Source organism: Gambusia affinis, linkage group LG09, assembly GCF_019740435.1.
Source record: "Gambusia affinis linkage group LG09, SWU_Gaff_1.0, whole genome shotgun sequence".
NCBI classification, from domain to species: Eukaryota; Metazoa; Chordata; class Actinopteri; order Cyprinodontiformes; family Poeciliidae; genus Gambusia; species Gambusia affinis.
In genome coordinates, this window is record NC_057876.1 from 3965332 (window position 1) to 3987687 (window position 22356).

Here is a 22356-nt window from a genome sequence, read left to right on the forward strand (position 1 = left end):
AAATTTGGACAGTAGATGGCAGCAGTGTAACATCTTCTCTGTTGTTTTTTAAATGCCTGTTTTATCCCTTTACTGTATCGGACTAACTTTCTTTTTTTAACTTAAAGTTATGTTTTGACGTTTTTTCCTCTGTTTAGACATAAGTTTTGTGAATATGGCGACATTCTATAAAAATATGTCACTATTTAAACAAACAAAACAACCGTTTTAACTTAGGGGAAGGAGAAAAATGACGAAAAAGTTTTCTTATTAACTACACATTCAAATGAGAACACTTTGAGATTCCTGTCGACAATGCTGGAAGTCCAGATTAAGGTCTTGATATATACCATATACCATAAAGAAAAGAAAACAAAACAACAAAAAAGCGGACATACTGACAGACTGTTTACTATGACTAATGGCATGTGGTTAGCAGTTGTCAAGGCAACTGGCCAGCCATCCGCTGGGGCCTGAGAAAAACAGGAAGCAGAGTGAGAACAGAGAAAAGCAACTGAAACTGAAACAGACGTTAGCGCTCTGGATAAACTGAATGAAGAGACTGTCTGTGTGTGTGTGTGTGTGTACAGAGCAAGGCCTCATCTGACAAATGCCTGAACCACTCACACCGGTTACTCCAGTTTCAGTCATTACAGGCGCTAACAGTTCAGCAGCAAAACCTTTAATCCTTATCTCAAAGTCGAGTCCCAGGCCAAGCTGTGGTAATGGTCAGTTTCCCAACAAAAAAGGTCTCCAGTTGTCACTTTGTTTTTATCTTAACAGCCACAGATAAACGAGCTCTCTGAGGCTCAGCGGCTATAAAAAAAAAGAACTGGACTCTGCTCTTTCTGCCTATACTAGAGATTAAAAAAAAATCTAACCCTGTTGTGACAGTCATAAAAATCCATCTGTACACAGGATAAATACAAAAACACTTTATTTTCAGCTGGACATCTTGATTCACATGTAGATTTCACAATGTTACAGACGGATGGAGGGATGAAAAGCAGAGCAAATGTAAGTTTTATTTTCATGGTTGTTTGTTTTCCTTTCAGCTAAATAGTTACATTATCCTTTAAGAGATTGTGCTGCCAAACATAAAGAGGGACAACTCCATCCTGATAAGAGATTTAATGGCTCTAAATTACTCTGGACAGCAGAAACACCTCCAGTCAGCTTTCACTGCTCGTCTCTAACCGACATAAAGCAGAAGAAACTAAATCTGTGGGAAAGCGCACGCAGGATGTTGCTGTGATTCTACTGTTAAGGCAGTGGTTCCCAAAGATTTTCTTCTGGGCCCCCCTATGGATTACCATAAAATCCCCCAACCCCTCAGGAGAAAAAAAAATAAAAAATAAAAATCAACTGGGCACATACATTGTTCAACCAGACATAAACCTAAACACATTTTGATTTCAAACTCCACTGAAGTTTATTTCACACTACAAACCGTCTTTACAGTCAAACACTTAACTGTTATTTCTTTCCCATTCATCCATACAGCTTCCCGCGTCCCACACTTTGGGAACCACTGGGTTAAGGCAACGCAAATCGGTGGACTTTCAGAATGTTTTTGTTGTTACGCCAACTCTTCTGATCAGCAATTTCCTCATATTTTTATTCCCATTTTATATTCCAGGAAACACCTCGTGTATGTTTCTGCGCTACACTGATTCCAAAGACAAAACAAAAAACAATTTTTTTAAAAAAGCACACGGTTAGCTAAGTTATTAGCAGAATTTGCTTTAAATATTACATAACGCAGGCAGGATTCACGAGCTGCATCTACAGATTGACACGAGCTTTTTCCGTCACTGAGTAATAATAATAATAAAAAAGGCACAAGTATGAAAAGATTTTTGCAGTAAAGCAAGCAACAACCCCCTTTGATCCAGTGAGTCTTTATATATTTTTTTAAAAATCACCATGACGACTGAGTGAATCCAGTGTTACACTCTGGAGGAAGGGGGTTTGGTTCCCACAGTGGCTCCACCGTCTTCCTGTTGGCTGCGCTTTAGCCTGCTAGCTGTTAGCAACCCTTAATAATGGATCCTGGTACCTCATAGCAGGGGCCCATGACTCCTGAGCAATGACTGTTTTGTTAGTGCAGCTCAGTGTTTCTGTGCAGGGCAAATAGGAGATCTGTGCACTCAAATCAAACTTCTCCTCCCCCCAGGGGTGCTTTAAAATAGAATAAAGTCAAAGAAATAAATTCATATGCATATCTTATTTATAAAAAGGCACAAGAGCGACTTTCCGAGGTGTAGAGTTTGCCGCTAGCAGGCTACAGCACAGCTAGCTTCAAGTAAGCATGGGCTGGTAACCGGTGTCGAGTTTTCATTTCAAAGTTGATAACTTTCATTACGTTCTGTCTTATTTCCCAAACGTCTTGGTGCTTGAAGTAAAATAGTTAAAATAGTATTGAACATACCGTAACTCATGTTCTTTTTCCCATTTTGTCAAAATCTTAGGATCTCATTGCATCAGGATTAAGAATCTCATACAGGCCCATGCCTAGTTTGAATCCGGCCACATCAAAAGGCACAAATCTGCAAGTAAAGCTTTGCTCCCTGTTTCTCTCAGACTCACAAACACACACGCATACACACGCATACACACGCACACCAACCAGTGGGCTGCCTGTAAGGTGCTGAAGCAATCAAAAACCCACATACAGAAGAGTTATGTACATCGTGGACACCAGGAGGGCGGTGTTAGTCCCCCCGCTGTAGTAAAGGCGAGTCCTGAGGGGACAGATCCACGCAGCCTGCTGTCCACTGTGGGGCCAGTGATTGAGAGTATAAATAGATGATAATTAATCTGCTGACCTGAACTGATCGGGATGGTGGCGCCACATACCGGTTCCGTGTGTCTCCAGCAAAGCATTTAACTTGGTAGTTAGGTGCTTGCTTTGGTTAAACGTGGCGATAAGGAACATGACTGCAAACAGGCTGCATCTACATTTAGCTTGTCGAAACTAACGGACTGAATTAAACTAATCTTTGGTAAGCCGAACTCTTAAAAACGCTGAGAACCTCTCACTACTAAAAAGGCGTGTGAAGCTACTTAAGCTGCACATAAATGTTCCACCGGTGGCACACGGAGGGAAGTGGTCAGGTGGAAGTGGTCTGCAGGTCGTAAACCCGGCCCCCACGCTGACGGTCAAATGCTCACCGCTCGGCGGACCGGTACATCCAGCTGAGTGTCAGTCGGTCGAAAGGGAAAACTAAGAGAACTGAAGATCCACACAGGTGTTTTAGGCTCCGACGTAGCCCACATGTTCTCCGGAAGCGACTGTTCTTCCCCCTAGCCCCTTCATCCGAGGTCAGGGGTCAGGAGGAAGTGACGTCCGAGGTTTTCCTAATGACGCTTGCACGCACCTCGTGAGCGTGGCTGCTCGACGGCGGTGTGTGAGAGTTTTGGCCGCAGGCCGGCGTCCAGCTGTCGATGTGGTAGCTGATGAGGGGCGTGGGGTCCTTCAGGCTGGTGACCCGGAAGTTGGGTTTGCTTGGGTTGACGAACGAAGCCATGCCGGGGAGAGAGCACGGCGGGATTCTGAGGACCGACGGGTATTCCCGCTTCCACGTCGGACCGAGAGCCTGGCGGTGGGAACAAGGAGAAGGAGGAACATTAAAAACATTACGTACATGTTGTGGACAATTTCGATGCAAACTGATGTGAACCTGGGGCTGAGCTGCACAGCACAGTGTTCATAACCCTTGGACTTTTTCACATTTTGTCATGTATTGTACAGAGACTCTACGGGAAGGAATAAAAAGTCGTCCGTTATTGTGAAATGGCACCATAACGTGATTTTCAAAGTTTATTTTATAAATGAAATGTATTCTACTGTGGGAATAGAGTTCATGGTCCAAGTTTGCTTCCATGATTATCATTTTGCGCACAACAGTTAGATTTGGTCTCATTTGAACTGTAGCAAGGGCGCATCAATTACAGCTTTCAAACCTGACCTGCCTATTCCAACTTTGGCCGATACCAATTTTTATGTCTGAAACTTTGCTAAATATAGCAACAAGTTGCTAAGTCAGGGTGAGGTGACTATTGTTAACCGAGCACGTGCAGACCTGACCTGTTGGGCGGGTCAGCTGTCTCTCACAGCAGAACAAAAGGGAATAGTGGCAGATTTTCAGCCCTTTGTGTAGACAGATAAGATCGGTAGATAAGATCAGTTTCTCATGTAAGATAATTAAAGTGTAAATAACCTCTCCAGGGAGAGCAATACTTCACCCCTGATCTATTTTGAAAAGTCCCAGCGAAGGGGGTGAATGTCTGCTGTAAGTTTGGACTGAATCTTTCTCTGTGAGTTAGTCTATCAAGATAAGCAATAGATCAAATAATCGCATGATAAATCAAAATAAGATTGATCATTTCCACGTGGACAACAATCATCAAAGAGATGCTCCCCTTTAAAATTGTTGAAAAGCTGCCAATTTGAGAAACATTTGACACCCAGTACCAAGATGGTGGTTTGCATTACCGGGTCCTTTTGCCTGTTTTCCCTGTCAAAGCTGAATGATATCTTTTGAAAATCACTTTTGGTAACAGAGACTTAATAATCCATTTTAATTATTGTTTCAGTTGTTTTGTTTATTTATTTTGGATAGTTAAGCTGTTTACCAGATCCAGTGTTAAAGCTTTCTTTAGAAATTAAAGTTGTTTGATCACTGAGAGGTTCTACTTGAATTAATATACTTCCATTACTGAACATTGTATCAAAAATGACAATATCGCTGTTTATCGCAAAGTTATTGTGACAGGCTTATCTGTCAGATACATTACTGTGCTGAATTTTAGTTTGCTGTATTAAAGTAAGGAGGGCTAAGTACACTTTTTAGATTCCTCTTTATTTCCTCGTAAAGTGACACCTTGTTTTGTTCCACTGAAATATGCTGAAACAGTGCAGGAAAGTCCAAGGTGTGGTAACATCATTACAACACCAAACGTAAAGCAGCTAAACGTTCCTTGCTGCTGAATCGACGTGTGTGTGACTCAGTGTAAATATTTGTGTGAAATTAGCTAAAAGAGCACCTCCTCTGAGTGGAGGTGCAGGTGAATTACTGTGTTGCGGCTCAGGACACAACAGCTTGTTAGCATGTGGTGACAGACAAAAGGACAAGCAGAGATCCAACTGTTAATGTTTGACTGCAGTGGTTCCTGACAGAGCCCTCCCTTTTCTCACTCTTTTGCAACCTTACAGGAAGGAACACACACACACACACGCACACGCACACACACACACACACACACACATCTAACTCAACACGTAATAATAAAACAATGCATTGAGCCTCTGAGATGCACCACAAACTCTCATCACAGTCAGGGCCAAGGCTCCAAAACTTTATGATGCACACACACACACACACACACCCTGTTTGAGCAGGTAAAAACCTGTTTCTCTGAAAACTGGTCCAGCTGCTGATTCATTCAACGCTCTTTGGTGTGTGTGTGTGTGTGTGTGTGTGTGTGTGTGTGTGTTTGTTAAGTGTGAGACCCACCTCTTTGTTGTCTTCTGTGTCGCTCTCTGTGTCGCTGCCTGCAGTTGGAGGAGAACAGGAAAACGGAGGTAAAACCACACATGCAGGCCTGACAATTACACCCCCTACCCCAACACACACAAGCGCACACACTGCTGCTGCTACACACAACTCTGAATGTTAGCTATACAAACAAACACACAAGCAAGCAGAGCTGACACCCATAGATCGAGCTGGGCCTGAATGACGGGTCAAGAACACACGAGATAAACCGGCTAGCAGTTAGAAGAGAGGAGCAGTTATCTGCTTTTACGTAAGCAGAGATAAAAAAATAAATAAACTACCAAAATGTTCTGGAAGTTGTTGGGTTGATAAAGAGATCTATCCCTCTGTTTTCACCCATCCTGCTGGTTTGGAAAGACTAATGCTAACAGTTTAGCATCTAAACCACAGGGTTTTTTTTATTGCTCAGGCAGAACATAAACAGCCGATCAGATACAGAGTTGAGGAAAGCCAATCCTCTGTATTGAAACCACAATTATGTAAAAGAGGTTCCCATGTGGTCAGGAGCCTGTAGGTGCATTATTTGGTCTGTTTTTTTCTGTTCCTCGTAACATGCTGCGGTTAAGAGGATGTGTTTGTGTGTGTGGTGTCTCACCGCAGCATGAAGATACAGGAGAGATCTGCAGCGGGTACGAGTGGGAGGAGCTAACGGTCTGCTCCTCATTCTCAGTGGTCACCTCGATGGTCTGGCACACGTCCGGCAGCTGCTCGCACTGGATCAGGTGGTCCCCGGCCGGACTGTGGAGCGCTGCGGGTCACACACACACATAACACACCGAGTGTGAACACGAGGGAATCCGGCGCACTCCTGTGGCGCAGGGCGACACAAAACACAACGGCAGTACCTGATCCGCTGTTGGTCACTGTGAGCTCCCGGGCCTCTTCTTTGAGCGCGAGCTGCTTGGAACAGTCGACGGGTCCGGGGTGGACTTCAGAAAAAGTCGTGTTTGGAGACAGAGCGGCTCCCTGAGGGGCAAAGGAGGAGGAGAGGTTGGATGTAGCTAAACATAACTGAAAAATGCAGCATATAAAGATTAAGGATCCACTGATCCACTTTTATCTGATACACACACCGGTGTAAATAACCCCAGGTTAAGCTCCTTATTTGTTCTGTTCCTTTTTAGCGCCTATTGCCTTTATTTTGTTAGTCGACTTCTGGTTTTTGAATTTAATGCTTTTATTTTGATGGGAGAACTTCTTGTTTTCAGTTTTCAAACATTACGGCTGTAAGAGCGTGTTTTGTATCTTATACTGTCTTTTTGTGTTTGCGCAACAGCTCTTACGGTGAAACTTATGGTTTACTTCAATAAACTTGGCCGTTCATCAGCAAAGCCAAAATCCTTCATGTGGGAGCTCTGCTACAACCTGTGGTTTAGCATCGGCCGATACAGATCCAACATAGAAAAACAGTGCTGAGTTGACTAAAAACAATTCTTGTTTGTTTTGTTAAATGCAGACATAAATGTACTGCATTATAAATGTATTTGATAACTCTGTGCCTGTGCAGCCCATTTAAATACACCAATAGCTTCACAAACATGTAAAAAACAACACAATTTTCATTTGTGCAATTAGCAGTACAACAACTAATACAACACAAATATCAGGAATCAGCCAGAAAATTGCAATCGGTGCACTCCTAACATCTAGGCCTGACACTATAAGCACCAAACCAATTCATTGCATGATAAATTAAAACTAGCTCAGTAATTTCCATTTGCATGATTTCTCGTTTCTCTCTTTTTCAACTAAGAACTGGTTGACAAAAGCCTTCAGTCAGTTGCTTTAATCACAACCAGGCATTTTTATGAAGGACAATTTTGCTTACAGAGACTAAATAATTCTTTGTATTTGTTGTTTTTGTTTTGTTGATATATTTCTGTTCCAATGCAAGATGTTCCTTGTCTTTGATCTTTGAGAATGTGTTCTGCAGTCAGCCTATGACATAAAATGTAAATATAAAAGTGAAGTTTGTTTTGAGTCGGTGCTGTGCTGCAGGCTGTAATATTCTCTGACTGGAACGATGAACACGAACGACTTCCAGGCACCTCTCTAGTGACTCCACTCAACACCTTTTGAGTTCTGCATCTGCAGGAGAAACAGCTGGATTTATGCACCTCCAGCCGAGAGCTACAACAACAAAGTAGGCAAGCCTCGACCATCACCCACCCAGAGAGAGCAGTCGATCCCTCCCACTGTGAGCCACTCTCTTATCTGATCCAACACAGAGCAATCCTGCATCATGTGGGAACAGGAAGGAGACCTGATTGTTCCAACTCAGCCGTTCCCTCCCTCCACCTTTATCTCTCCCACTTCACTCTGACCTGACGAAGCTTTCTAGAAGGGTGGGGGTGGCCACAAACGCTTCAAGGTAAGGCATTTCGGCAATGCTGCCAGACCGGACTATGAAGACCGGGTTTTTATCAGGCCTGAGTTAAAGTTTGCATAGAGTGTGGATCAAAAACCCAGAAGTGTTCCTACCTCCTTGCTTCCCTTGGACTTTCCCTCCTTGTCGGCTTTCTTCTTTCCTACGAGGATCGGAGGGAGGATTCAGAAAACGTGTTCCGAGTCAAATCCAGGCGTAAAACAGCAGAGGAGGAGCGAGCGCAGCTCACCTTTCTTCAAGCTCCTCTCTGTGGACGAGAGCATCTTGTACACTCTGAAGGCGTTGGTTCCTTTCTTGATACTTTTGTCCTTCACCTCCTCAATGTCAGGCAGGCTGTTCATGGCGCAGCGGAAGTTAGCCTTCCAGGTCTTTGGGTCGGGCCGGTCCACGCCGGGCTGGTATTTACCTGCAGACGGACATTAAGAGAAATACCGTTTTTAAAGAGAAAAGGATGCAACACAACATTATGTGTTCAGAATGCTTTGAATACTTTTCATGTTATTGTGAAATTTGTCATATTGTTACGTTAAAACCAGGGGTACATATGTTCAGTGGGATTTTATGTGACAGATGGGGACAGAACTTGTCAAATTGGAAGAAAAAAAAAAATACACAATTCTCAGCATTTTTTGTTTACCACAATAAACCTGAAAAGTGTGGTGTGCATGTGTATTCAGAACATCTGGTTTAATAGTGCGAAGAAAAGCATCAGAGCTGCAGTATTTCATCGAGTGCATAGGGTGTTTATATCTAAATAAAACAGACTGGGTTGGACTTTAGGAAAGGTTTGCAGGGCACATCATCCCACGGATTTTTATTTTTTATTTTTTTATATATAATGAATGCATGTTTTGCAAAGATTCTACTTTATGTAACATTCATAGGCCTATACGAGGTCAGCTATAATAATGTTTTTAGGATTTTTATACTCATGTATTTGAAAAGGAAGTAAAAATATTTTTATTTTTTTATTTGGTAACAAAATGGAGCAACTGGCCAAGTGATGTGCTACACCTACCATCACCAGCTGGTATCATCAGTCCATATCCGGTTTATGTAACTGAATTTATTGTAATTTGCATTAATGAAATAACTTTTCCTTAGTGAATAGGACATCAAAACGGTTTCCAGGCCTCGGCCCCAAATATCTGTACATCTGGCCCTGAACACACAATGATGCTTAAGGTTATAATTTGAAAATGCTGAAACGTTTCAAGGGTTAGAAATACTTCCTCAAGGTGCTGAATGTGCTTATTTTGTATTCAAAAAGAATGTGAAGAGACCCTTGTTCATTTGTGGCATTTAAATGTAAAACCTCAGTTCATTTTTCAAAATATAAAGTCTGGAAGCAAAGATCCATTTTCCAAAATCCATTTTTTTTTCTCCATTCCCTTGCTTATCCAGACCCAGTAAGCACTGAAAATTCTATTCTATTCTTTTCAGGACTGAGTAGGAAACCCATTTCACTCTTGCAAAACTAAAGCCTGAAGGAGACGCCTCCCTCCACAGTTTGGAATCCAAAACGGATTGGCTTTTTTCTAAACCATTAAACATTGCCTAACCGTAAAGTTTCTCAGATTTGTGGCAGAAAATCAAGAGCGCCGTTTGGCCAGACATGAGACTGAAAGCCACAGGAAAGGAGAAGCAGTGAGAGTGTGCTCCAGTTACCAGTGTGTATAGCCCATCGCATGAAGAGCGGCGCATCTTTCTCCAGGTCCCAGCCGTGACGCGCCGCATGCATCCACGGGATCTGGAAGATTCTCTTTTCCTAAAAATCAACGCGGCCGGTCAGCATCTTACTTCACAGAATGAGTCGACGTCAGAATATTAAAAACACCAACTCACTTTGTTGACCCATTTCAGTCCAGGGATCTGACAAGAGTTGATCTGTTCCTCCAGCCACGGCCGCATCCTCATCCTTTCTACAGGCATGGTGACCTAAGAGACACAAACAATGACGGGTATTAACAGGCGGCAGCTGGAACTGACCAAAATCTAAATTATTCTTCTCAAATAATAAGACAGCGTACCATGATTATTATTGGAGGTGCACCAATGAAATCAGGCAGAGATTATAAATCAGCCAATCGTCCTTTAAGAAGCTCTAAATGCCTGCTAATCTGTATAAACGGGGGTAATCTTGCAATCCTGTCATTTCCTGTTTGATCCAAAGCTACAACTTATATCAAAAAGCCTGGAACACTTTTTGTTTTCCCCCCCCATCAAATATTGGAACTGGTCACAATCAGAGTTGGCTGCTCACCTAAAAGAAAACCACAAATCAATAATGGCCAGAAAAATCCTCATCAGTGCATTTCAAATTACCGATTCACAATAATAGATTTTATTTCTAACGGCAGAGTAAACACAGATGTCACATGGATAAATAAATACATATTTCTGTTTCATTTAGTTTGGAAATGAGAGATGCCATTAAATAAAGAAATGAAACTTTACTGAGGGTTTAAAATCTGGTGCTAGAAAAAATAAAAAATACTTGGAACTAGTACAACAGGAAGCTGGGCAAAAATTCAAGTGGCAATTCAACTAATGCAAAATGTTTCCTTTAAAAAAAAAAAATTTAAAATAAAAAAAACTATTTCCCACAGCCTGAAGCTCATGTTGTTTCCAGACATGATCAAAGTCCAGCAGGCCCCTGTGATCCCAGCTGCACATTAATGTGGCACTTCTGGTAACAGACAGCTCCCTAAAAGGTCAACCCAGGTAACATGGTACAATACCAGGCTGTTTTAACCAGCAGCAGGCCTGGAACAACCAGCTGAGTCCCCGTGTGTGTTTGTGTGTGTGTGTGTGTGTGTGTGTGTGTGTGTGTGTGTGTGTGTGTGTGTGTGTGTGTGTGTGTGTGTGTGTGTGTGTGTGTTACTCTGATCCTTATTGGTTTTAATGCTTACAATTATTGTGCATCACTTTCCTTTCCGGTCAAACATGTGAGACACACTTCTAAAAACTCTCAAATGTTTTAGTAAAATTTTAACTCTGCTGAAACGACCTTTGTTCCACTGGCTTGCAAATGCGGCTGAAACACACCGTCAGGTTCTACTCTCCTCCCATGCAATGTATCAAATAGAGTGAAAATATAATATAAATATAATAACCCATCAAGAACGAAGCAAAATTCAACATGGTACTCTCATAAGTAACGCTATTACTATTCAGAAGTAATTTTATTTCTCACAGCTCAAACTCTGTGAAAAAAAAAACACACAATTAGGATAAAGGAAAACTGACATAATAACAAGGAGAGCATTTAAGTCATAAAATGTTCAAAATTACAGCACACACTAGCTTTCCGAGCGCTAACTCTGTGCGGTTGTAGACACGTTTATTGAAGTAAAGTTGAATTTAGAAGCGGAGGTCAGGTCAAAAGTTTACCGCGCTCTGTTTGTCTACTGCCTGCCAGCGAGCTGACCCAAAAACAACGAAGCCAAAAGTGAAAATAAATCCAGTACCTCGCCGGCGAACGAAGACTAAAAAACTACAGGGGTACTTTCACTTACAGAGCGAGCTAAGGAGCTGTCATGTCGTCCCGTAGGAAGTCGCTGCCTATGACTGTGTACACAGCCCAACAGCTTTTAATATGCGGAAATAAAAACTGTTACCGTCTCAGTTTGGACGGCCTGTGGCTCCTCAGCGCCGCTGTCGGGGAATAACACGCTGGGCTCGAGGTGGACAACGTAGCAGCTTCGAGGCTTTAAAATGCACATAGAAAAAAAAGAAAGATGGTGTCGGTGGTTTATTTCTGTTTCTGCATTCAGACCGAAAGCAAAACAACGACTGCTTCGGGAAGTCAGGGCGCGTGCTGGAAATCCCCCTGCAAGCTCTCGTGCTCTCGCTTCAGCTCGGTCTCGAGCGGAGTCGCGGAAGAACCTTTGCGCGCTCCCCAGAAACATACGAAGAACGCTCACTCTGATTTATATTTCCGCCGTTGTTGTCGAAGTCAAAAATATCTTCACGTGAACATTTGTACTTTGTTTAAAGGTCTCTCCGAAATCTTATTTACATGTTTTAAGAGTAAATTGTCAAAAAATACTAGTACAAGAAATCTTTTACTTTAATAAAAAAAATACATGTATTTATTTCAACTGGCTTAGCCATCTTCAAATGCATAGACGATCTTTGAACTGGATTTCATTTTCGCTTCCTCAATTCTCCCTCCTCCCACACTTACCCACCGCAGCCCTTTTTTTAACGCGCCCGGTGCCAGAAACGAAACTAGAAACTTCTCACAACCGTGCATATACGTTTGTGCAAGGCCAAGCAGCTGCAGCAGTTATTGAGAAAATGCATTTTCGTTTTATTTTCCAGAGTGTGCAACAGAAAATTATCTGTGGTTGCTGCTGTTGGAAAGGGCCAAAACCATACCAGAAGGTTTCATGCATCTTTCTTAACCGAAACCAAATGTAGATGAAGCGTACAGCTGAAGAAAATTAATCTGTTAAAAATAATAACATTAAGGTACATCTAAAAAAATAAAAATTTAAAAACAAAAAATGGGTATAAAATAAATGCATAAAATAAAAAGTGAATGTTCAGATTTCAATTTTAAATGTCTTAAATGTTGGCGATGAGCAGTTTATGCAAACATTGAAACATTACAAAAGCAGATTTGCAACATTTCTAAATTAATATATTAAACATTTAGATTTACTGATGAAGCCGTTAGCATCCTGATAAAAAAAAACATATAAAATAGCTTCCTATTTTATTCCAACAGCATAGTCTTACACAAATATTGCTCCCTTATACATTAGGAGATTCTAACAACAATCTTATCAGTATCCCTCTTATCAACAGTGTATACATGCAGGACGGTATTTGTTTACCCATGACATTTCGCAAAGTTGGAGAACATACAGAGATATTGTCATTTCTTTTTGCATATTTAGATCCTGGGTCCACTTTCATTGGTGTAAACTGAGCTCTCCTCTCCTCAGTTTACACCAAAAGATTTTGGTTTAGGTTTAAGAACTGAGATTGCTACTGAAGAAAGACCATGTTCTCTAAGGAACCATTTTAATACTGATTAAAATGTATTAAGATGGATCATTATTCTGTTGAAACACACATTTCTTTGGTTTTTAAACAAAGAAACAGGCCCCGAGCACCACAGATCCTCTACTCTACATACTAGCGTTTCCTTTTTTGTTGTTGTTTTTCCATTTCTATCTTCTTTTTAACGCCGAAACCAATTTCCACAGGAAAGCTCAATTATAATCTCGCCAGGTGAAAATGTACGTTTTGAAGTCCAAGCAGATTTTGAGTAAATTCTTGGGAATTTTATATGGATTGTAGATAATACACATCATTTCTGTTTATACTATAGAGAAAAACAATATGTTGCATTGAGGAACAGAAAATCACTGTGTCAGGAAGTGTCGGGTACCAACTCTGTGCTGCTTTGCCTCTTCGTTCGCCACAGGCAGGGATTATCTGTTTGTGCCACGCGTTTTCTGCAGGCGATACTCAGGGCGGGGTGCGGCGAACAGACGGGCACCGTTTAAACATCAACAGGGAAAGTTTGGTCATATAAGCCGCGCAGGATTTAGGAGAGCAGGGGCGCCAAGTTATTTACAGCATTTGGCACGCTCCAGAATTTTACAGGGCGTGTTAATGTGTGTGAAGAGGATTCTGAAAGTATAAAACACAAAACAACCTCTTTTGGGGGGTTACATTTAACAACAGGTTGAGTTCCTGAAACAAGTGAAGATCTGCTCTAAAACTACTAACAGCTTCCTCTAGTGGCTGCAGGCTCACAGCGATTATTCATTCATTTATTTACGATTTCTCATGGAATGCAAATTACACCCGCCTTGTTAATCACATTTCATACACGTATTAACAAGTACAGAGCAGTGGCTTTAAAAAAAGTGGGGTATGACCAACCCATGGGGGCGCTGTGAGAGAAGGGGCGCCAGAACAATGATGGAGGAAAATTAGCTTTTAGTCAAGAACGAGCTGGCGCTATTTATTTATTTCTTCATTTGATTCGTGTTGTTGTCTGGCGACAAGGAGATAAAGATGGAGAGGCTGAAAACAATAAAAAGGAATAGGAAACAAGGATAAAGATGTTGTGGTGATGTAAAAAGATTTTCAAAGTGGTAGAAGGTGAGTTATCAAGCGGTGGATTCCAGATATTCATGTTACCTTAAGTTACTAGTAAAATGACATGACGTCTTCCAACGGTGTTCTGTGGTTACGTAACGTGTTTCTATACACCTCAGAAAGTAGCTAGTTGCATCGTACAGTGCTAATTAACATACGGATATTTTACAAGAACTACGTGGGTTTGAATAAAGACAGCCAAGCAGTCTAAGACTATACCTTACAGCTCTATGAATTGTTTTTACCCCGTACCCCAGTGCTGTTTTTGTCTCAATAGGGTGACACAAACAACAAAAATAGAAACATTTTCCCACAACTGTAATGAGCCCCTCAAAAACCTGAAAGAGAACCTTGTTAGGGTCTCAGGACACATGACAGCATCCTCTAGTTCAAAACACAGCAAGTAAAGAAAAACTAGCTAACCACGTTAGTTGGTTAACTGATTATTTTAAATAATCCACCTCATTATTACAAGGAGTTACAAAATCTCCTCAACAATGGAAAAATAATTCATTTGATTAAAGTGAAAGGCAGCTGAAACGCAGCGCTACATGCTAATGGAGTCATATTTCTGGAACAACTCAGAGCTGAAATATTTGCTATCAGAACAAGACCTTTCCAGGAAGACAGACAGGGTAAGTGCAACAGCTGGAGTTCTCAGAAACTGTGTTCCAGGATGTAGCAGGTCCCGACAGGTTTTTGGGAAAACTAGATGCTTCTGAAATGTGTTATGAGCTAACTTATTAGGAATTGTGTTTATGGAATTGTGAGTTGGAAGTAAATTCCTGAAGTGAGATTTGTGCTGAACTTATTCAAAAGGACAACTATCTGATTTAGACGTGACATGATAGATTAACCTCTGCTCTCTAAACATCTCAATAAAAACAGTTGCCTATGACTCCATCTAACAGTATTTATCTAATGATCTAGAGTTTAAGGGATATTTTTTCTGTTTATAACAGTTTATGACTGTTTCTATCGTTCTAATAATACTGTCTGGAAAAAAAAGCTGATAGGGAGAACATTAATCCTAACAGTCAGAGTGAAATTGTAATTAAAGCAGGATGAATGTGTCTTTAAGAACCAGGAACATCACAACATGCTGTAATAAATCTCATTGGAAACCATAAAAAGTTCATAAAAGCTGATAAACGTCTCCCTCTTGTGTTCAGTAATCAAAGTGAAAGCAATTCTACAATAATTTGGAGAAAAGAAACACATGACAAAGGTAACCCTAATAAAAACTAAATACAGGTATTCAAATTCTTTTATTTATTAAGACGGGAAAAAAACTACAATGACCAACCCGCCTCTGTGTGACAGATGTGGAAAAAATGATTGCATCCCAAATCTAAGACCTGAATGTACAACATCATTTTCCTCATTGTCCTGCTACATAATACCGTCCATAAGTTTTAACAATAAGAACTGATGGTCAGACAATCTCCTTCAGGATGTTTTGGTAGAGAGCAAAAATTCATGTTTCTATCAAATTCTGGAAGTTGTCCTGGTTCTGAAGAAGTAAAACTGCCCTGTAACGTCACACAGCCACCATATTTCACTGTTAGTCTGATGTTCTTTTGCTGTGTTAGTTTTACCCCTGATGGTGAACCGCCTCTGCACAATAGGCCTAATAGTTTCTAAAAAAAAAATACATGGTTGATGTGATTTTTCTGAAATCTGAAAACAACAGTTTCTTTTACAAAAACAGTCTTATTCTGTTTCTACTCCAAATAAAATAATAAATGCTTTGAAAGTACTTTCTGAATCCCAATGGTGAACACTTTATGAACTCATTTAGTAGGGAAGTAAAAGTCTTTGGTCAGCATTGACACAATGGAGGGGATTTGCTTTTTTCCATTAAATCCAGGCAAGTCGGAAGAAGATTCAAAGTGGAACGCCACCTTGTGGTTGACTCGCGTCATGATCTGCATCAGCTCCAGCTGTCCACTGAACTTAGCCAGATTTTCACACAGTGACTGTATGAACCAGGAGCCATAACTGGTGTTTCTCCAGGAGTAAAAGCCTACCAGGTGGAGTGATGAGTTAGAGAGGAGATTCAGGTAAGAACAAACCAGATAAAAGTTGAAGAAAAATCCAATCAGAGTAAGTTACCTGGAGCAGTAGAGTACGCGTACATAAAGTCAGCCTCCACAGGAATCTTCTCAGGCGTTTCGTCTATTGCAGAGTCCATCTCGTCTACTGTAAAGTCCGTCTCTATGCCATTGTCAAACTCAGAACCTCTGCACGCCTGGGACGCAAAGAACGACGAGGTGAAAGAAAGAAGGAGATGAAAAACAATTCACTCAATTCCCCCTCCTCACACCCACAATCACGCCCAGAAAGCTTAGAATGAAGCAGCATTTTCAGCTAATGAACTGTAGCTGACCTGTATGAAGAAGAGCTTTGGTTTCCCCACCAGACTCATGCAACAACGTCCTTTAATGCATCCGATCAGCGTTTCAAGCTTTACGGACTGATCCGTCCCGTAAATCTCCTCGTGGTCTCCATGGCTGAGCAGCACACACACAAACGAGGCGTTCTGACTGTGGTCCTCCTTAGCCACTGCACACAGAGCGACACAAGCCTTTACACCAGGGCATTTCTGGATATTTGTGAACCAAATGATATTAATAATCAATATAATTTGCAAGCCACACCTCTGTTGATTGTTACAAATTCATCTGTGTGAAGGTCTGGTAAAATGAGAGTTTGAGGTTCTTCCTACCACGAACTATAGTTAGTGTTGATCGTAGCACGGGCCACATTTTGGCGTTGCTGGCAGGATGAGGTGTCCTGGCTATACCAGTAAGGTGGAGTTATGCTTGTTAGTCATTAGACAGCAAACTATTCTTGTTCTGCCATTTTAGTTCTTCGTCAGTGCATCAGTGTTATTGTTATGGCATTAGCATAAACTATTGACAGCGTCTGATAGAAGTTTAACATTTATCGGTGTGTTTAAGACTGCCTTTCTTTAAGTTATGGTAGAATGAAGAGCAACTAATCCTTTTGCAAAAACTCTGCTTATGGTGTAGAGTCAATTTTACAGTGTTTATTATTTAGTAATTCACTCCAACGTGGTGGATATCAACTTATGAACCAAATCAGACTGATGCTTACCCATCCTGATCATAACTGATCATTTGCTTCAAAGTCTCCTTCTGCCAGGGATGCTAGAGCACCTGCCTCTTTTTCCCCTGGACAAAAACAGTTGTAATTTCTGTTTTTGTTATTATTTACGATGTATAGTACCCACGGTGTCGTTTCTGGATTTAAAAGCCATAAATCCTTACAAGTGCCCCACATTCTTGTAATTCTGTTCAACATAAATTTGATATCACTTCTCAGAGCTTGTAGGTATTCATCTAAGAATCTAAGGACAGTTTCTGTCACACTGACTACATGCAGAAGAACATTGTAGAGGATTCTTCTTATGGTCATATTTTGTGCTGTTGTATTGATATACTCTGTTCTGTTGTTTCCAGCATGTAAAGTTCTGAACAAAATTAAACATCTGCATCAGACAACATATGGCTATTGATAATTGAAACTGCTGCTTGAAATTGATAATTGATGCTTAAGCTGTGCTTGTACAAAAAAAATCTCACACTGAGCCAGCAGTTCCATGTGGTGCATAAGGTACTCTTTTTTTTTTTCCCCACTTGAGCACCCCAACATGTCTGTGCATGCCACTGCCCCCTCGCCTTTTAAAACCTGACCTCAGGTTCCCAGTGGGGTTGAGGTCTGGGAGGTCAAGAATGTCTGCGTTCTGCTCTTTTGACTCACTTTGCTATCATTCTTAACTTGTGACACAGTGCTTCATCACACTGGAAAATCCACTGTTCTTCACCAAAGTGCTCCAGGGTTTGTGGGTGAAGCTGATCAAGGAGGCTGTTCTGATCCAGCTCCTTGTTCAGAACCCCACACACTGATTGATGAGAGATTTACCAGAATAAATAACATTGCAGAAGTTTTGTAAGTCATCCAGAATATTACTCTGTCATGTTTTCCGTAGGGAGAAGTAGCTTCTTTGTGGCTGTTTTTGTAACAAGGCCACAGTCCAAAATGTTCCCACCAACTCAGCACCGACCTGTGATGCAGAGTTGACAAAGCTCTGCACCCCAGGTGACAAAACGATGCTGGAGTACAGACCTCAGAGTCCAAGGAGGACTAAACAATGTCAAAGCACTTTCATATTTCTTAAAATAGCAATCATTGGCATAAGCTCTAAAAAGTTTGGAAACCTCTGGGATAGTTGGCCTGATAATGAATCACCTACATTTGAGAATGACCAGGTAAAACTCAGTTGAACATGCAGGACACACGGAAGAAGACACTTTGACAGCACAAAACGTCTGAGCCACAAGAGTATACCCCGATGAAATCAATTCCTCTTGTGAGGTACGAGGACCTGTGACAGACTGGCGACCTGTCCAGGGTGAACCCCGCCTCTCGCCCGGAACGTTAGCTGGGGATAGGAACCAGCAACCCTCCCGACCCCATTAGGGATAAAGGGTGTATAGAAAATGGATGGATGGATGGATGGAGGTACGAGGACGGTGCCGGAGTCTCAGTGATTTAAACGAATCAGAGTTGATCAGTTGAGGTGTAGTTACCTTTTTTCATCTGTTTCATCATGTCATCCACGGTCTGGTCATTTAACAATCTGATCTTGTAACCCAGTTTAGTGAACGTCTTAGCAACATTAGCAGCATCAACATCGGTTCCACTTCGGGTGTCCATTCCTGAAGGAAGACAAAGAGGAAATCCACTTAGCGTCTGGATGCTAGCTCGATGAAGCTAGTGAGAAATCTGTGGCCTGCATTTCATGACCGATGAAATCTAACATCTTAAAAATCACAGAATTTCCAAACACACCACAACAGGGTGAGTTCACACACACATCGCGTTTTAATAGATTTTAATGAAGACTTCTTTTGTTAGAGCAAAGGATGAAAAAAGAAATTGATGAATACAAGCAAGAGTAAATATCTATGAATATAAAATAAGATTATAATTTTAACACATCTTTAACTACTTTGTCCATCTTCTTCCAAGAAAGCAGATTTTTTTCAGTGAACATCTTAAAGAGAAGATGTTCTTTAGTCATATTTCTGACTCAATTCATACATTAAATGAATCGGACTGGTAAATCGGATCCCTTTGTCTTTATTGATAAAACAAATTTAATTAATCAACTTGTGCCTAGATTCTGAGACCATATTTGGGCAGTGTGTTGTTAAAAATTGAGCAAAGCCAAGCATAAAGAGTTTAAGAAAGTAGAAACAGGAGGAAAAGTGTTAAAATAATAACCTTAAAGAAGATCTGACTGTTCAATTTATGTGAACTGTGTGGCCTTGAATGATACAATGACATGTAGGTCCAAGTTAGGTGAATAAATGAGAAGAAAAAAAGACAAAAAAGAGAAGCAATGAATTAACTGATAACTCTAACATCAACATATATATAAACACAGATAATACAAGTCATTTACATAAGAAGATCATAATAAAATCTGACTTCTTGACATAGTAAAAATAAATTGTAATGATAACAGGGGAAGTTTAGAAAAATAATCTGTAGTCTAAAATCTTAATAAGGCAACTTTAGTCAATAATAAAAACCTGTTTGAGGCTGGTTTGTGTTTAAGTTTAAAAATAAATACAGCTCAATATTTTTGTTTTTGGGATTTAATCCGACCAAAATAATAATAATAATAAAAATTAAATTAAGGTAAAGTCTGATTACTTAAGAAATAGTGTCCTTTTTAGTGACAAATGTTCTACATCATGTTAATGTGAAATCTTACCAGTGGTTCTGTGGAAGTTCTTGTTGTTGATAATGAGGCAGATTCCCATGCAGGGGTAATCCATTCGGTAGCGGTAAATGTCAGAGGGAGTATCTCCACTCCCTGAGCTCTTCTTCACCTTCTCATCATCATCATCATCAGCTGCTGCTGGAGCTTTGCTGCTGGGAACACACAGAGACTCCTGAGGCTATTTCACTCAAAGTAGAAGTACTTGTTCGTCACCTAACCACTGAATAATAATGATTATGGCTTTCAACCTAGTTTAACGTGAACAGAAGCTGGATGTAACAAGTTTCCTATCAGTCGAAACTTGGTTTCTGTGGAACGCAAGAGGAAATTTCTTGTTTGACAAGCCACTGGTAGCAATGAGGCCCGGAAAAAACAACAAAAACAAAACAAAGAAACAGTCACTACCTTTTTAGAGAGAATTTTAAGGCGTCCACAGTGGCTTCAGCCCGGTGTTTGTCTTTGCCATTCTCTGCCATGTTCCTACAGACATTAGCAGATAAAAACAGCAAAGGAGAAATCAGAGCAGAAGATAAGGGACAACATCTAAGAGTCTTATTTCCTCCTGAGAAGCAGCGTCTTTCAAAATCACTCGAGTCGAACTATCTTGGAAATGGAGACAATTCCTCTGAAGCAGAATGTTCCACACAAACTTCACTGGGTTTCATCTGACAGAGCAGCACAAAGTAAAAGACAATTATATTACACATAATGGAAACAAGTTCTGGTGCAAATAATCTTTTATTAATTATTTAATGAACTAATACAATGAAAATTTACAATAGATTAGTAATATGCATTATGTGTTTATTCCCTTTCGCTTTGAAACACCTCAATAAAACCCAGAGTAGCCAAAGGTTTAATATCTAAAGCTCAAAGTTCGTCTGGGTGTGTACACTAATCTCATTGTAAATGCAGCCAGCAAGTCCTGAAGATTCCCGCTAGACACACGTGGACTTTAAGACCTCCAACAACATACTCTTGTGTTAGAATGGTCTAGTCAAAGCCCTGATCTAGATCCAGTAGAGACAGAGACTTGAAAAATACTGTTCACAGACGTTCTCCATCCAGTTTAAACTTGAGAGAAATAAAAAACAAAAAAGAAAGAAGAAGCTACTAGAAGCATACCCCAGAAAACTTTAAACGTAGATGTTCTTACAGCAAAAGGTGCTTTTACAAAAGACTGATTTGGGTGGGGTCCGAACACAAGCTCATGCCAACAATATGTTTGAAAACTGTATCTTTCTCATTCTGCTTCACAATTAGGTCATATTTTGTGTTTGTCAATCATATGAAAAGAATAAAGTTTGTGTTTGTAGGGAACCAAATAGGAAGATGTAAACGGACAAACAGCTTTGGAGCCTCCTTTTGCCTTTAACCTGCTTAAATCAGCGTCACACCGTGTTCAAATGTGTCTATACACATTTGAACATGGATTACTCAGCTAGGTATGCGGAATGATCTTATCACTGTAAAAGACAACCACGTAATTGTTTTTATGTCACTCGGTGTTTTTGTATGCACCTGATTTACTGACGTGACAAGGAATTTCCTTCTGTAATCCGCAGATCAGCAACAGAATATCAGTTCAGGAACATTAAGCTTTAAAAACCGGACCCAAGGCTACAGAAACAGTGTAGTTCCTCTGTGGGGCTGTCCACTGTATCCCGGCCCAAAGCAGAGTTTTTTCACACATTTGTTTAGCTGAAACAAATGGCTCAGACTTGGCATATTGAACGTGCTGCTCTGACTTTCATTAAGGCTCAAAACCAAAGTACTATTTAAACACAAGTCAGTTACAGCTCTATACAAACAGCAAATGTTAAGTAAAAAACGAAAATGAAAACAATTTATCCACCAGGTATGAATCACTTTATAGCTGTGTAATCACATCCAACCCAATTTACGGTAAACGATTGTGTAACACCTGGAGAATCGTTAACATGACTATATTTGGGGGTCATACTTGTACAAGCTAAAACAAATAAGAAATTAACAGGTCATTGTTAATTCCTCGCGAGGACCCAGTCACATATTACAAGGAGGCACTCAAAAAGACTTCCTCTGTTCTGCTGCTATACCAAACTAACTGGAACACCCACCTTATCGATACAGCTGGACCAAACGCGACACACACCTCAGAGGTTTTCGGCTCTTTACCGTCAATAACAGCAACAAACTCATGATAGTCACCTTGAACCTACCTTTTGTAGAGACGTGTGGTAGAAGTGCTTAATAAAATGTGTGTGAATTTAAAGATATTAGGGTGTTTTTTTTCCCTCGAGGGTATAAACCTGACACTTCCAGCCAATCAGAGACGCTGCATCAGTTGTAGGCGGATCAGTAAAAAGGACGGACCGACAGCCGGAAGCTGATTGGCTGAGAAAGCGCTCGTGGTTAACCTTGATTTAACAGAGTAGTTTCAAGTAATTTTACCTCTATATACTTATGATATTACAACTAATATATTTAATAATACTAAATCCAAAGAA

The 22356-nt window shown here is 40.6% G+C and overlaps 2 protein-coding genes across 6 annotated transcripts; both read right to left on the reverse strand.

Annotated features, from left to right (window-relative positions):
- Positions 1–899: 899 nt before the first annotated feature.
- Positions 900–11802, reverse strand: irf2 (interferon regulatory factor 2). Of its 3 annotated transcripts, XM_044126876.1 has the most exons (10): positions 11445–11492; positions 9957–10189; positions 9772–9864; positions 9595–9694; positions 8156–8332; positions 8022–8068; positions 6386–6506; positions 6136–6288; positions 5499–5536; positions 900–3578 (listed from the first exon to the last, which is right to left on the reverse strand). In XM_044126876.1, the coding sequence occupies exons 2-10, from the start codon at positions 9957–9959 to the stop codon at positions 3312–3314; spliced, it is 999 nt and encodes a 332-aa protein (XP_043982811.1). In that variant the 5' UTR covers positions 9960–10189; positions 11445–11492; the 3' UTR covers positions 900–3311. The 3 variants fall into 3 exon arrangements, with proteins under 3 accessions (XP_043982811.1, XP_043982810.1, XP_043982812.1); XM_044126875.1 differs by lacking the exons at positions 9957–10189; positions 11445–11492 and adding an exon at positions 11547–11802; XM_044126877.1 differs by lacking the exon at positions 9957–10189 and having other exon boundaries at positions 11445–11553.
- A 3500-nt stretch (positions 11803–15302) lies between these two features.
- Positions 15303–22175, reverse strand: LOC122837161 (caspase-3-like). Of its 3 annotated transcripts, none has more exons than XM_044127312.1 (7): positions 22069–22175; positions 20273–20347; positions 19859–20016; positions 18666–18794; positions 16439–16614; positions 16165–16300; positions 15303–16075 (listed from the first exon to the last, which is right to left on the reverse strand). In XM_044127312.1, the coding sequence occupies exons 2-7, from the start codon at positions 20341–20343 to the stop codon at positions 15843–15845; spliced, it is 903 nt and encodes a 300-aa protein (XP_043983247.1). In that variant the 5' UTR covers positions 20344–20347; positions 22069–22175; the 3' UTR covers positions 15303–15842. The 3 variants fall into 3 exon arrangements, with proteins under 3 accessions (XP_043983247.1, XP_043983245.1, XP_043983246.1); XM_044127310.1 differs by having other exon boundaries at positions 19859–20019; XM_044127311.1 differs by having other exon boundaries at positions 19859–20019; positions 21967–22069.
- Between the last annotated feature and the right edge of the window lie 181 nt (positions 22176–22356).

Bases quoted from the DNA above. Each gene is read 5' to 3' on its own strand.
- irf2 (XM_044126875.1), bottom strand. From the start codon at position 11,651: ATGTGCATTTTAAAGCCTCGAAGCTGCTACGTTGTCCACCTCGAGCCC. The intron at 9,865-11,546 runs GTAACAGTTTTT...TGTGTCTCTTAG, and splicing joins AGGCCGTCCAAACTGAGACG to GTCACCATGCCTGTAGAAAG. The intron at 8,333-9,594 runs GTAACTGGAGCA...GTCCGTCTGCAG, and splicing joins GCGATGGGCTATACACACTG to GTAAATACCAGCCCGGCGTG.
- LOC122837161 (XM_044127310.1), bottom strand. From the start codon at position 20,343: ATGGCAGAGAATGGCAAAGACAAACACCGGGCTGAAGCCACTGTGGAC. The intron at 18,795-19,858 runs GTAAGATTTCAC...GTCTTCCTTCAG, and splicing joins GAACTTCCACAGAACCACTG to GAATGGACACCCGAAGTGGA. The intron at 16,076-16,164 runs GTAACTTACTCT...TCCACCTGGTAG, and splicing joins CGCGTACTCTACTGCTCCAG to GCTTTTACTCCTGGAGAAAC.